The 12,676-nt window shown below is 37.7% G+C and overlaps 2 protein-coding genes across 9 annotated transcripts; both read left to right on the top strand.

The window, feature by feature from the left end:
• The first annotated feature begins 648 nt into the window (after positions 1-648).
• LOC112286987 (uncharacterized) lies at positions 649-5,227 on the top strand. 8 transcript variants are annotated; one of them, XM_090253208.1, is made up of 12 exons: positions 649-876; positions 1,157-1,234; positions 1,683-1,975; positions 2,306-2,384; positions 2,636-2,730; positions 2,895-2,999; positions 3,232-3,311; positions 3,495-3,585; positions 3,782-3,889; positions 4,309-4,395; positions 4,544-4,612; positions 4,699-5,227. In XM_090253208.1, the coding sequence occupies exons 3-12, from the start codon at positions 1,712-1,714 to the stop codon at positions 4,849-4,851; spliced, it is 1,131 nt and encodes a 376-aa protein (XP_090109334.1). In that variant the 5' UTR covers positions 649-876; positions 1,157-1,234; positions 1,683-1,711; the 3' UTR covers positions 4,852-5,227. The 8 variants fall into 8 exon arrangements, with proteins under 8 accessions (XP_090109334.1, XP_090109333.1, XP_024385293.1 ...); XM_090253207.1 differs by having other exon boundaries at positions 1,683-2,001; positions 2,287-2,384; XM_024529525.3 differs by lacking the exon at positions 1,157-1,234 and having other exon boundaries at positions 649-729.
• Positions 5,228-8,309: 3,082 nt separating this feature from the next.
• On the top strand, positions 8,310-12,109 carry LOC112286870 (uroporphyrinogen-III synthase, chloroplastic). The gene is made up of 10 exons (XM_024529210.3): positions 8,310-8,452; positions 9,344-9,713; positions 9,848-9,935; positions 10,090-10,156; positions 10,317-10,432; positions 10,622-10,714; positions 11,049-11,104; positions 11,240-11,325; positions 11,528-11,662; positions 11,822-12,109. The coding sequence occupies exons 2-10, from the start codon at positions 9,420-9,422 to the stop codon at positions 11,892-11,894; spliced, it is 1,008 nt and encodes a 335-aa protein (XP_024384978.1). The 5' UTR covers positions 8,310-8,452; positions 9,344-9,419; the 3' UTR covers positions 11,895-12,109.
• Positions 12,110-12,676: the final 567 nt, after the last annotated feature.

The following is a 12,676-nucleotide window of genomic DNA, read 5'->3' as shown; positions in this document are numbered from 1 at the left end:
ATATATATATATTTATTTATTTCTGTTACAAGTCGCACAGATAAAAGCCAAACGTGGTCAAATCAATCACACAAGCGTTTAGATACCAACACTGTTCACAAGGCCAAAAATTTCCAGTTCAAAGAGCACAGCACCACGAAATCTCAAACAAAGACAAAAACATGCAGAATACAGTCAAAGTTTTCCACGCATGGCAGAGTTCATATTTTTAGGGTTTCGGGATCGTCCAGACCTTGAGAGCAGGGCTCACACGAAGATGACAAGTGTGGAAAATCCAGGTCCCATAAGAAAGGCCCCCATCGAGGTGACGTGGCACCACACCAAAAGACAAACAAACTGCAGAGGCAACAGCCGCCGCTAGATTCGGTGACGTGGCTCCTCTCGCAAGACGAACCGCAGATGCAGCCGCCGGTCACCGCGGTGACGTGGCAGAACACGTAAGACAAAGAGGAAAGGCAAGCGCCGGTGGCCGCGGGACATTTGGCGGGTCAGGTGGGGCAAAGCGCGGGATCCGGAGCGGGAAGGGGGAGGATGGCTGAGGAAGCCTTGTGGTTGGCTACGTGTGTGCCGAGCTTCAGAGCTCTGGGGACACCCAGTGCCTCCTGCTTTACAGTGAGTGAGTGCCCAAAGGAAGGTAGAGGAATGGCCCTGAGTTCATCAGGCTCGCATCCTCACTCACTCATCATCCTTGTCCTTCGACGACCACACCGAGGTGCTGCCATGCTGTAGGTGAGGAACCGTGCGGAATCACTCGATTTTGGGTCGTGTCTGGATTCCTCAGTCCGGGTTTTGGAGGTTTTGGGAGGTCTTGTGGTCTCATACGTCGGAGTCTACAATCTCGGTTGGCACACTTGCGCGAACGGAGCAAGACAGGAGGTGTGCATGTGTGGGTTGTGGTGAAACAGCTTGATTAGGTTTGATCTATTAGGTATTTGGAGGATGAGATTCGGTGTTTTTTATTTTTTTATTTTTTATTTTTTATTTTTTTTATTTTTTTTATGGGTGTGTGGATTTTGGTGGGTCTGAGTGGAGAGACCTTCGTTGGGTAGCTCGGAGACACTTCGGTTGTGATGCATCGTGGATTTTTCAGGAGTGGGACTTCGATAGGATTTGACTGTATTTTTTTTACTTTGGTTTTATGTTTTTTTTATCACAGTGCAGGAGGGAAATAGTTTCGAAGCGTGAGGTTGCCCTTGAAGTTGTTGCGACTCATTTTAGTGTATCTTTTAAAGGGGTATGATTGGATTGATTCGAAAAGCTCGCATGAGTTTCGTTTCATGATTCGCGCTTGTTTTTTGTAATTGTACGTATTTAGCTAAATTGTTTGCTTTCTCTTCACACAACAATAGCTTTGTAGGTTTATTGCAAAATTCTGACGTTAAGATTGAGTTCTTGTTATAAACTACTTCTTGTCCCACTTTGAAATATGTCATAAATTATAGGTAATCAAATAACCCCTCAAATCTGCTCGCTGAATTTTATATGCAAGTTTCTTCCTTCACCGAATAAGGGTCTAATTCTGGGCTTGAGCTCTCTGCTCGTGTAGTTTTTCACAAGCTCTTCTTTGATCAATTACTCGCGTATTGCGAGAGAACAATTATCAGAAAGTGACTTTTGTTTTTCCGAGTTGAACCTCATTTTGTGATGCACTTTTTCATGTGTTCTCGCGTTTGGTCTTGCAGTTCGTCTGCTGTCCCCAACATTAGTTCTGATGTCGAGCGACAGTGGTACTATGGATGGCGAACCCAAAGGTGGCCCTGAAATGGAGGAAAGTATTGCAGATCGAGTTGCAAGCTTGGTCGAGAGTTGTAGGTTGTTAAAAGATGCCGCATCGGCACATTCCACGAGATGGCAACATGAGACAGATGCTCTAAGCAAGCAGGCTGTCACCCACGTCAATACTTTGAAGAAACTTCAAGGAGACGTGAGCTCCGCCAGTGAGAAGGATGATATCAACCAACAAACGACTGATAAGGTTTTCTTCATTAGTGTCGAATCTCCGTGAGACTCTCATTACTGTCCCTTAATTGCATCATCTTCGTTCTACAAATCTGAAACTAGCTACTCTCCTCTTATTTGTGCAATCAGGTGTCATCAGCGTCCTGTACCGTCAGTGTACCCTTCTCCATGCATTGGTATCTTATGTCTAATGCCGTACTATATCATACCCAAGTGCATTCTATGAATGTGTCTGCAAAATGCTCGCTGACATTGGCTGGAGCAGTCTTGCCTAGATATTTTTATGAAGTTCTGATATGAGTCCTACATTCTTGCTGTTGGATTGAGCTTTTCGGCGAGTGTGCAGCTGGAGGAGGAACTTTACAAAGCACGGACTATGCTTTACGATGGAGACGTGGCAACTTTACTTCCTGCCAAGGCCAACGGTGAGCACCGTCTCTTCACTCTTTGTGGGAAGTCCATTCATGTAACTCGATGATGTAAAATTGGACTTGGTTTACATGTCATTTCTTCTTTGAGAACATCGGTACGATTGCACCGAGTTATTGTTATTCCTGAAGGGACGAGTGCACGAAGGTTATCCTTCGACCTGTCTCATATTGCACTCTTTTTTCGCTTTGGGGAGAATTGCTACAAAATATCTGCTGGTTGAAATACTGTAACGTACATGCTTCAGGTTTTTTTCTCCGAATGCTGCTTGGACCTGCTAATGTCAGGGCAACACGCAAGGATAGTCGATATAAAGTGAAAGAGGAATACAATGCTTACAGAGTACGTTCTCTACACTTTAAGTACACATGCGTTAGGTTGGTGGGTTAGAAATTACCGGGTAAGGTAAGGAAATAATGCTTGTTATCATCTCATCTGATTTTTCCTATAAACATATGGTTGAGGATGTATTTACCAACCCATGAGTGCTGATATTGTGTATTCAGGATAGAACAGCAGTGATGTTTCTTGCGTTTCCGGTCATTTTGCTTATTTTGAAGAACAGAATATGGAATGGATGCTTTCCAGCTTTGCCAGTCCAAGTATACCAGGTAACTATATTCGGTTTCTCTGAAATGCTTTGAGTAGTGTCGAGTTTTTACGGTTGAGCTATATCCTATTTATGCGTGCTATTTTTTAGTACATCCGTTTTTCTTTAGGAGATTTGGAACGTGTCGAGAGTTGCCCTTTGCTTCAGATGGGTTTTGTCAATGAGATTTCTCATTTTCATGATGCGATTTGTTTGCACAAGGTGGCTAAATACCATTTGTGTGAGTACCTCAGGCTTGGTTATTGTTTTTCTACACTAGTTTAGCACTGCGGGAAAATATTTTGAGAGTCAACGGTAGTGACATACGACCATGGTACTTTCATCCAAAAACCTACTCATAATGATTTGAATGCAATTTACATGTAGTTCACGTGAGAAATTCACATATGCGGCTGTTTTGGAAGGCTCAGTACCATGAAGATTATCATGCATTGCCATAAAATTTGCAATTTTTTTGACTGAGTCATGACGTGTCAGGAGTACATTGATGTGGCAGGTGGGTGTATCATCATTATTGTGCGATGGTGATGGCATTAGTGAGTCTTACCTGGGGAATCCAAGGTCATCCTAGTTGCATACGCAAACAGGTGCGTCTGTGTATGGGCAATCCTGCTAACCCAGTAAACATGTATGCTGTAGGGACAAGATATTATGATATCTTCTTGCTTTACTTGGTTTAAATAATTCTACGCTCAAACAAGAATTATCGAACTTCAGCTGGCACCTCCTTGTGCGCTTGCTCACTTGTTAGGTAACAATTCAATATATATACCTTGATTGCAGCAAGGGGTGCGGCTGTTCCTTGGTTGGGCTGTGATGCAAGGTGTGGCTATGCTACTACAGAACCGTTATCAGCGTCGACGCCTATATACTCGAATTGCTCTTGGGAAGGTATGCTTTTCTCATTTGCCTTTGTGTACATCACTAGTGATCCATGCAATGATTGCTCACTAGTGGCAGCGGTTTCTAAAGTGGTCTTAGATCTCCTCCCTCTTCCAATATGCAATACACTTTCATGGCCATTTCCGCTTCTAACTATGCTTGACCTTGGCACATCTGTGAAGAATACTGTATCATGTATTGAAAGAACTTTATAATGTAATTGTATAACTTATAATAGTTATATCCATTTTTCCTTTCAAAAGACTGACTCCGGTATTTTCCTGAATTCGAGGTTTAGTCTCAAATCGTACCGAGGTGACGCTTGGTCACACAAAGTAATAATTTTTAAAGACCGGATCGCACAGGTCGTTCGCATTCAATGAATTATATGATACGAGGCCTTTTCTAATAGAGTGGCTGATGTACAGGCTGGAAGGATGGATGTTGTATGGGGAGAGACGGCCGGTGTTAAAGGGCAACTTTGGGTTTTATATCCTCTCCTCTTTATTCTACAGGTGAGATCTTGTATTACATGTTACACCTTCCAGGATATGTACACAACCTTGCAGTTAACATGCTATGGAAGGAAAATAGTCATCTTTAGTTAGCCAGAAAAATGATACGTTTTGACTTTTTCTGATATGCTATGCTTCACATGTGCAGGGTTTTCAGTTTTTTATTGGAATCCTTCTGCTGAAGACTGCTATTCTGGAGGATGAATCCGAGTGGCAGGTAATCATCTTCACGGCTTGTTTTAGACATGGCTACACTTCAATTTTAAAAACAGATATCTGACAGATCGTTGTTGTGTGCATCAGATGGTGGTTTGTGGGTTGTTGTTGATTCTAATGGCGTGCGGCAATTTTGTCAACACAGTTGCTACTTTAGTTGCAAAAGCCAAAATCAAGTCCAAGATGAAAAAGAAAGGCAAACAGGTGCTGCAGCGCATGACGTCAAAGAAAAGTTTATGAATGCATTTTACAACTGTGTAAATAGTAGCATACATCACTTTCTCAGTTTGTGTTCCTGTTGGAATCCACGTGAGTTTTTCTTATCCAAATCATGAATAATCATCTATAGGCCGCAACAGCTTTGTTTTGCCACAATCACTTTCCTTCTGAGACCAAGAAGTTGTGAACGAGAGAGTTGCATATGTTTGAGACCAGGATAGTTTGTTGAATTTGTAATTCTATTATTGTACTTTAATTTGATCAGCTGTCAGTAGACTGCGATGGACTTGTAGAAGGATCTGTGTTCTCTGCGGTTGGTTGGCACAGCCCACGAGCAACAGGAAGACATCTTTGAATGTTCATTGGTAATGATAACCATTCGAGAGTTTTGTCTTAACTATGTTATTTCAAGATGAATATGGATTTTGAAACTACCGATTCCGACGCACGCAATCAAATAAGACGACTCTGTCCGCAGCAGTTTCCCTTGATTTCATTTATCTCGATCAAATGATTGTTAATTGATTCTTAGTTTTACTCTCAAACTGGATCAAAAATTGGTTTCATCTCCTTGTAAATTTGCAATACATCACAACAATCTCTTTCAGCAATATCTAAATCGGATCTTGTACTCTTACATGGGATATTGCTCACAGCTTGATCTCTTGTCATGAAGATCTGGGACTCTTAGCACTTCATAATCAAATGCGACAAAAAATCCAACGTGCGTGTGTCCAAGCATGGCCTAATCTTTTCACGATATCTCAACGCATGAGTGATGCATTTTGCAGAATGAATTTCCACAGCAATGTCTGAGTATTCACGACCAATCTCTCACCATCTTGCTGCCAAAAAATGTTGCCTGATGACACTTACAAGGTTCTTTGTGGCTAATGTGTGTAGAGATCTATTTTTACTACTCTTTGTTTGATTCTGTCTGGCCCAATCCAAGTGACAACATTATGACACAACTTGCACAAGCATAGTCATCTACTTGTAATGGACTCCCACCACTGCTCCTTTCTCGTGTCTCTACTTTGTAATGGACCTTGTCTGCACACAATTTAGTTGATAATCCACCACAATTCTGTAACATTAACCTGTCGACATTATTTATGTTGACTGTAGTAAAATTTGAAATTGGTCAGCAGCATTAATATCATGCGCACATAGAGTATTAGTTAAAATGACAAAATGTTCACAGATCAAAATAAATAAATAAAACTAGTGGTCTCAAAGTGTGTGCTAAAATAAAATTGAATTAGACGCAACATTACACATCATTGTGAATTTTTACATTCAACAAAACTAAATAGTTTTGTTAAGCCTGGGCAGATTGTATTGAAATTACAAATATTTAATTAAAAAAGTTAAAATTATCAAAAAACTTGTGTATTTATGTAAATATATAAATACACAAACATTTTAGTACAAAAATACGTCATTGTAAACACAAACTTACTTCCAAACATGCTTTTCAATATAAGTTCTTATTTTTGTAAGATAAACAAAAAAGATTCTTACACACACATTAGTTATTCAAAAAAACCATCTACTGTCTAAACTTTGTTTGCGAAATATAAAATTTATGCATTGTTGTAAAAACATATAATTTTTATCAATAATTTATAATTCAATTTTATTTATAATTTTAAATATCTTAATTTTTATTTTATATTACATGACCTTAAATTTAGTAAACAAAACTCATTCAGATTAGGTTTAAAATATATCATAAACTCTTTTAAACAAATATCTTTAAAATAAAAATTTATTTATTTATTTATTTATTCTTAATCATTTATATATATATATATATATATATATATTATACTAAGATTATGGTTTAATGTTTCTGTAAACGTTATTATAAGGATTTGATATATTAATATATAGGAACAATACTATGTATTACAACATAATATATGAGTAAAAACCTATACAATTTTAAAAATTACAATTTAACTAAGTTTAGAATTTCAATTATTCAAATAAGTCTTATTATTGAAGAATAACAACAAATTTATTCAATTCTAACATCTTAATTTAATAAAATAGAAAATTACTTAATAAACATTAAATATCTTAATTATATTAGTTTTAGAATATGACATCCATAATCAAATAATTACAATATGATTTTGGTAGAATTTAAATCTACATATATAAAGAAAACATTGCAAATAATTTTAGTTGTAAGAATTAATAAATTTTAATTCTTACAACTAAAATTATTTTGAATTCTTTTTTAGTTTTCTAATTTTAAAATTAAGCTAAGAGTGTGTAAAATAGTTATGTTGGGCTCTTTAGATTTTATTTTTGTAAATCAAAACATGATGTTAAGAGTTTTTCAAATTGTTTGAACTTCAAACATTAAATTAAGTCTTTAATTTTGAAAGATATTTCTTATTATAGATAAGACGACATGTAATTACATTAGAAAGAACATTGCTTGTTACAATTCAAGAAAATAAAAATAAAAATAAAAATAAGAAAATGTTAACTACAAAATGAGAGCCATTATCACAAAAAAGTTGAGAAAGAAAAAAATACAAAAAAATTACAAAAAAACTACCAGAAAAACATCAAAAAATATTTTTACTACTCAAATCAGAATTCATGCAACTTGGTTTTTGCATGAAGTTATGTTTTTGAAATTCTATATTATCTTTTAACTATTTTAGAAAAAAATTTAAATAAAGTATTTGTAAGTTTTTATTCTAATCTTAAAAAATTATAGATATTTTCTAGATTCCACAAGTTTTTGATTTAAAAAAGAAAAAGAAAAAGAATATATATATATATATATATATATATAGAACTTTCAAACAACTAATATTTATCTTTTAAAAGCACCATCCATAAGAATTTTATAATATAAATATTTTTTCATGATTATGATAAAACATTAGAATTTAATATTATTAATTTTCTAAATAGCATTTCTCTAAATACATACACACACACATACATACATACATATATATATATATATATATATATATATATTTGTATCTTAATTTTGGAATATTTTATAGTCATTTATTTATTTATTTAATTATTTATCAATATAATTGATTAATCATTAGAAAAAATTTGTATACTTGATGTAAAATAATAAAAGTTTTATTTTTTGGAGTAAAAGACATGTACAACATATAAAGGAAAAAGCCAGTTAAATAACAAGAATTAAATTTTGCTTTGTCATAAAAAAAAGAAATATTACAATGATCCAAGGAAATAATGAAAAAATATTTTTTTCCGAAAAAAATCTTATTTTAGAAATACTTCTATTCAAGCTAGCATACAAAAAGGATGTGCAACAAAAGAACACGGTCTCCATACCCGCGAGGACCTTGACGGGTGTCCACTGACGCAGTTCTCAATAGAGGCAGTAAGGATACGGGTAGCGGCGTTGGGGGAGGAGGCTGGGGGAGATGATGATGAGGAAGCAAGGATGATGGATTGCTTCGGTGCCCATGCCCCGTGCTTCAGTTTGCTCTCGATTTGCGCCGCGCACGACTACACGATTCTCCCACTTCAACCAGGGGCTTGGGGACAATCAGGCGGGGAAGGTGAAGGAGAAGCCGTGGAAGAAGAAGAAGAAGAAGAAGAAGAAGAGGTAGATTTCGTTTCCTCTCCTCACATTTACGAATTATCTTCGTGCTTACAACCAATTTGGACTGGGATGGCGTTCAAGCTAGCTAGGTCTCGTTGGTTTACTGTCGCATTTGATGCCTTCGTGTTGTGGAACGAGTAGCGTGTCTAAATACAGAAATGGACATCTCCTCTTCGTTTATGCAGGAAATGTGTAGGTGGGTCAGTCGACATGTAGTCCTTTTTCAGCTCCTCGCTGCCATTGTGCGAACTTGCAAAATAGCAGAATTTTTTTCATACTTTTACTTCTGTGCGTAGCAGGAGTTTGTGTTGCTTTTATGTTGATGCGCGTATGGTAGATTTTGTAAAGCTAATCGACGGAGATAGAAATAGCAGCGATGGTGAACTTATCTTAAATTCAGTGTGCGGAAAGTTGTAGATGTGGCATTCTTGGAGGATTTCCATTTCTTCTGGACTTAATCGTGCAAGTGGACCATGGATTCAAGGACAATTTCCGTGGTATCTTAGTTTATTTTATTTTAATTTTAATATTTTTAATGTTTTGTTTTATTTTGCGAGTAACCTTTAACTATAAATTTTCCCAATCCAAGGAGTTTCGTATATGCAGTTAAATATAGGTCCTTTTGACCACTGTTCTGCTTTTATGATGGTGTCCTCATGATTATTGTTGTAAGTGGCTACTTGTTTCAGGGGCTACTTAAGGCGCTACGGTCTGGTCTCCGCTTTTGTATTTCGAAAGTATAATTTGTGTACTGGTATTGGATATTCAATGTTAATTCTTTTAGTCTAGTTTTAGCTCAAAATCTACACGCTCAAGCTCTCGAAGCGGTAATTCAAATCCTTGAGACACTTATCATTCACAATGCAATTTACCTGTGTAACGAACTCACCGCAGATTTTTGGGAATTGGAGATTATTTTGAGATGCAAGCTGCTCCCTGAGAGACAAGTTGCGAAGAACATTATCCGGACATGGCGATGCTCCTAGCGCCCTCAGCATGGTGTGGGTTTCTTCTGAAACCCTCCGATGCTGGGTTTATGAACAGGCTAGCGTGTGGAATATCAGAAACATCTTCTTCTGTTTCTGCTTCGCGCACTCAAGTTGGTGTTAGACCGCTGTACATGAGAAGCTCGGAGTTACAGCAACGGCGGCGGCATGCGTCTGCTCTTTGTGTCGAAGCTCACATTGCTACGGGTTCTAAGACAAAGGCGAGTGTTGTAGTAACCAGAGAGCATGGGAAGAATGTTAAGCTCATGAAGGCTTTGGTGAGATGTTGAACTTTTCCGACATATAATTCCAATTTTTTGCAGAATTTTTTATCAATATCTTCAAAAGTGTAAGTTTTTTTTCAGAGAACCCAGGCAGTTTCTCTTCAACACAGACTGGGTGACATGTACAGGCGAAGCGAGGGATTCGATGCTTGGAGTTACCTTTGATAGAACATAGGGATGGCCCAGACTTGCTCAAGCTTGTTCAGACCCTCCGTGGTACTTCCGGATTCATCACACACTTCCTTCTTCAGATGTGTATCTTGTTCACGGCAGACCTAATCTGTCACGGACTGCCGCAAAACGCTTCTTGCAATCATAAACCATTTCAGACATCTCCTTATCAATTTAATGATAAGTTTTGTTTTTGCAGAGGGGAAATTTGAGTGGATCGTTGTAACCTCACCGGAAGCTGCTACAGTTTTTCTGCGATCGTGGAGGTAGATTTTCGTTACCTTAATCCTGTTTTGATTCTTTGTTTTGTGACTTTCCTGTGATTTTCCTTTTGCATTCAGTCATTTATGTGTTTGTCTTCTGATACTGGTGAGTCTCTCATTTATCATTGGAGGAATTTCCAGCTCTTGCTAAGACCTTGAGCAGGGAAGCAGGACGCCCAAAAGTACGCATTGCTGTAGTTGGTGCTGGCACGGGTGAGCTCTTTCAGAACGCGGAGGAAGGAGCAAATCAGTTAGATGTTGCCTTTACACCCTCCAAAGGTTTGTGAATTTTTATTGAAATTACAGAAATTAATTTATTTTCGTGCTGTTAAATGCCTCTGAGAACTTTTCTTGTAAGGCTATGTTTGGGCTTGCAGAGGGCCATGCACTTATTGTCAATATACACTTCTGGGCCTCCATTCGAAACTTTGAGAACGCAGCATTCTGATGTTTTTGTTATGTTAATAGCAACCGCGAAGGTGATGTCCAGTGAGCTTCCCAAACTAAGTGATGACAGTAACGTTTTGTATCCTGCGTCCCTCAAGGCCGGTGACGATTTGGGTATGTTTCTGGTTTCATGAGATCATAAAATAATCTACAAAACTGCACCATAATTGATGAGTCCCTGGATAGACTCTTTCCGACATGAAGATGCTACATAATCCGACAGCAGTTTCTCACTAAATATTTCTGTAGACAAGAGCTACATAGATCGCCCTAGTGCAAGAATTATCAAGGAAAAAGGAATATTACCCAACTTATCACTCAGTATATTTTGTTTCCGAAATTCTTGTATATTGCGAAGGAAAAAATAGATATTGTGTATATGCATCACAGTTTTACTAGTAAGAAGAAGTGTTACACATCCTAATTAGCGATTATTAAATTCGTGCAGAGAATGGGTTGAAGGAGCGAGGTTTTCACGTAATGCGAATGAATACTTACTCTACTGTAAGGGATTCTCTTGCCAGTAGTTGGTTTCCCATCTGGAGTTATCATTACAATGCAGATAACTAAAATGCTTTACTTGGTGATTATCGTTCGTGCACACGTACAACTTCTCAAAATTGTTGTTGTATCATGCAGGAAACTGTTAGGAATCTGGATGAAGCTGCCATTTCTGAAGCTGCTTCAGTTCCTGTAGCGACATTTGCCTCCCCTACAGCTGTCAAGTACATCCTGTCTCCTTATGTTGGTCTTTTCAGGAAGCACTGCTTTCGATTATGACCATTGGACAGAATTGCAACGGGCATAGTGTCGTTTGTTAGGACAAAGAACTGCAACGCACATTTCACGTGCAGCAATTTCTCAGGGATAGTTACCTACGGCATGTTCAAAAGGCTAAGAAGGTTTTGATGGCTTGTGGTCACTTAGGGCGTGGATGGAACTCGTGGCAGAGCCAAAGAATTGGAACGGAGCAGCTGCATGTATAGGTAGTACATCAGCGAACGCTGCTCGGAAGGCAGGGTTACAGAAGGTTTATCATCCAGAGAGCCCCGGAATAGAGGGGTGCGTAACGGCTTTTCCCTCCACCATCACCTGTGCTTGTTTAAAACAAAAAAGGTTTTGAGTATATATCATTCCAATAGTGCTGGGGCACTCATCCCTAATTTGTATGTGAACACCATGTTTTTGACGTCATTGTTGTAAATGTGTGTCTATGTGCAGGTGGGTGGAGAGTATCATGGAAGCTTTGGAAGCTCCAGAGCCACAGAAGCTGGAGGCAAATATACTTCAATAACTGAGACTGCTGATAATCTCCTTGTAATTTGTTAATAGGTTACAGGGAAATTCAGAGTTCCTGCTTGTGCATGTCCTGGAGTTTTACTTCACCAATCAATTTTGCACACTGCGTTGGAACTGACAATTAGAGACTTGTACAAGTTCATTAATCGCTATAGCATGAGTTTCAGCCAATCAGTTGAATACATTGAGGGACAAATAATTTCTTGTTAATGGTTGAGTGTTGTATCATGAGACTGGAAAGATTGTGCCTTGCTGATTGAACTGTGGTTTTCTTGTTTCTACAATGATTTTTTTTAGTTTTGTTGGAAGTCTATATTAACTGGCATCTTGCTAGTTAGTTTTGAGAATATAGTCATGAAATGTGCTTTAATCAAAGACATCTTAGCTTGACAATTTCTCTAACAATCATCTCAGTAGCACTTCCAAAATGATACTTGTCTGGGATAAGATTATCTCACAATAGTTGTCAAGGGAATTGTTTGTCATTGTTTCATTCGTTTCCAATTTCTTTACTCTCTGCTTTCTTTGTTGAAAACAAAAGCTTAGAAGAAAATCAAAAACAAAAACATTTTCGAATGTTGAGGATGTGTGCATATATTCATCTACATATACATACATACGTACATATATTTGCTCCCATATTATCAATGAGTATAAACATTAACAATAATACTAAAATTAAACAATGTGCGAGAGCTCACTCAATGTTATGAGTTGTATAGAAAAAGGAAAACACTTCATACAATATCAACTCAGCAGCAAGATCTCACGTCTCAA

Source organism: Physcomitrium patens, chromosome 9 (genome assembly GCF_059467195.1).
Source record: "Physcomitrium patens ecotype Gransden chromosome 9, ASM5946719v1, whole genome shotgun sequence".
Classification (NCBI taxonomy): Eukaryota; Viridiplantae; Streptophyta; class Bryopsida; order Funariales; family Funariaceae; genus Physcomitrium; species Physcomitrium patens.
This window is presented reverse-complemented; position numbering and strand designations above follow the sequence as displayed.

What these genes read in the sequence shown, in the direction of transcription:
- LOC112286987 (XM_024529520.3), top strand. Translation starts at nt 1,712, where the DNA reads ATGTCGAGCGACAGTGGTACTATGGATGGCGAACCCAAAGGTGGCCCT. An exon ending in ACTTCCTGCCAAGGCCAACG is followed by an intron (nt 2,385 to 2,635) that starts GTGAGCACCGTC and finishes TACATGCTTCAG; the next exon opens with GTTTTTTTCTCCGAATGCTG. An exon ending in GGTAGTGACATACGACCATG is followed by an intron (nt 3,312 to 3,494) that starts GTACTTTCATCC and finishes TTGATGTGGCAG; the next exon opens with GTGGGTGTATCATCATTATT.
- LOC112286870 (XM_024529210.3), top strand. Translation starts at nt 9,420, where the DNA reads ATGGCGATGCTCCTAGCGCCCTCAGCATGGTGTGGGTTTCTTCTGAAA. An exon ending in GCTTGTTCAGACCCTCCGTG is followed by an intron (nt 9,936 to 10,089) that starts GTACTTCCGGAT and finishes TTGTTTTTGCAG; the next exon opens with AGGGGAAATTTGAGTGGATC. An exon ending in CAAGGCCGGTGACGATTTGG is followed by an intron (nt 10,715 to 11,048) that starts GTATGTTTCTGG and finishes AAATTCGTGCAG; the next exon opens with AGAATGGGTTGAAGGAGCGA.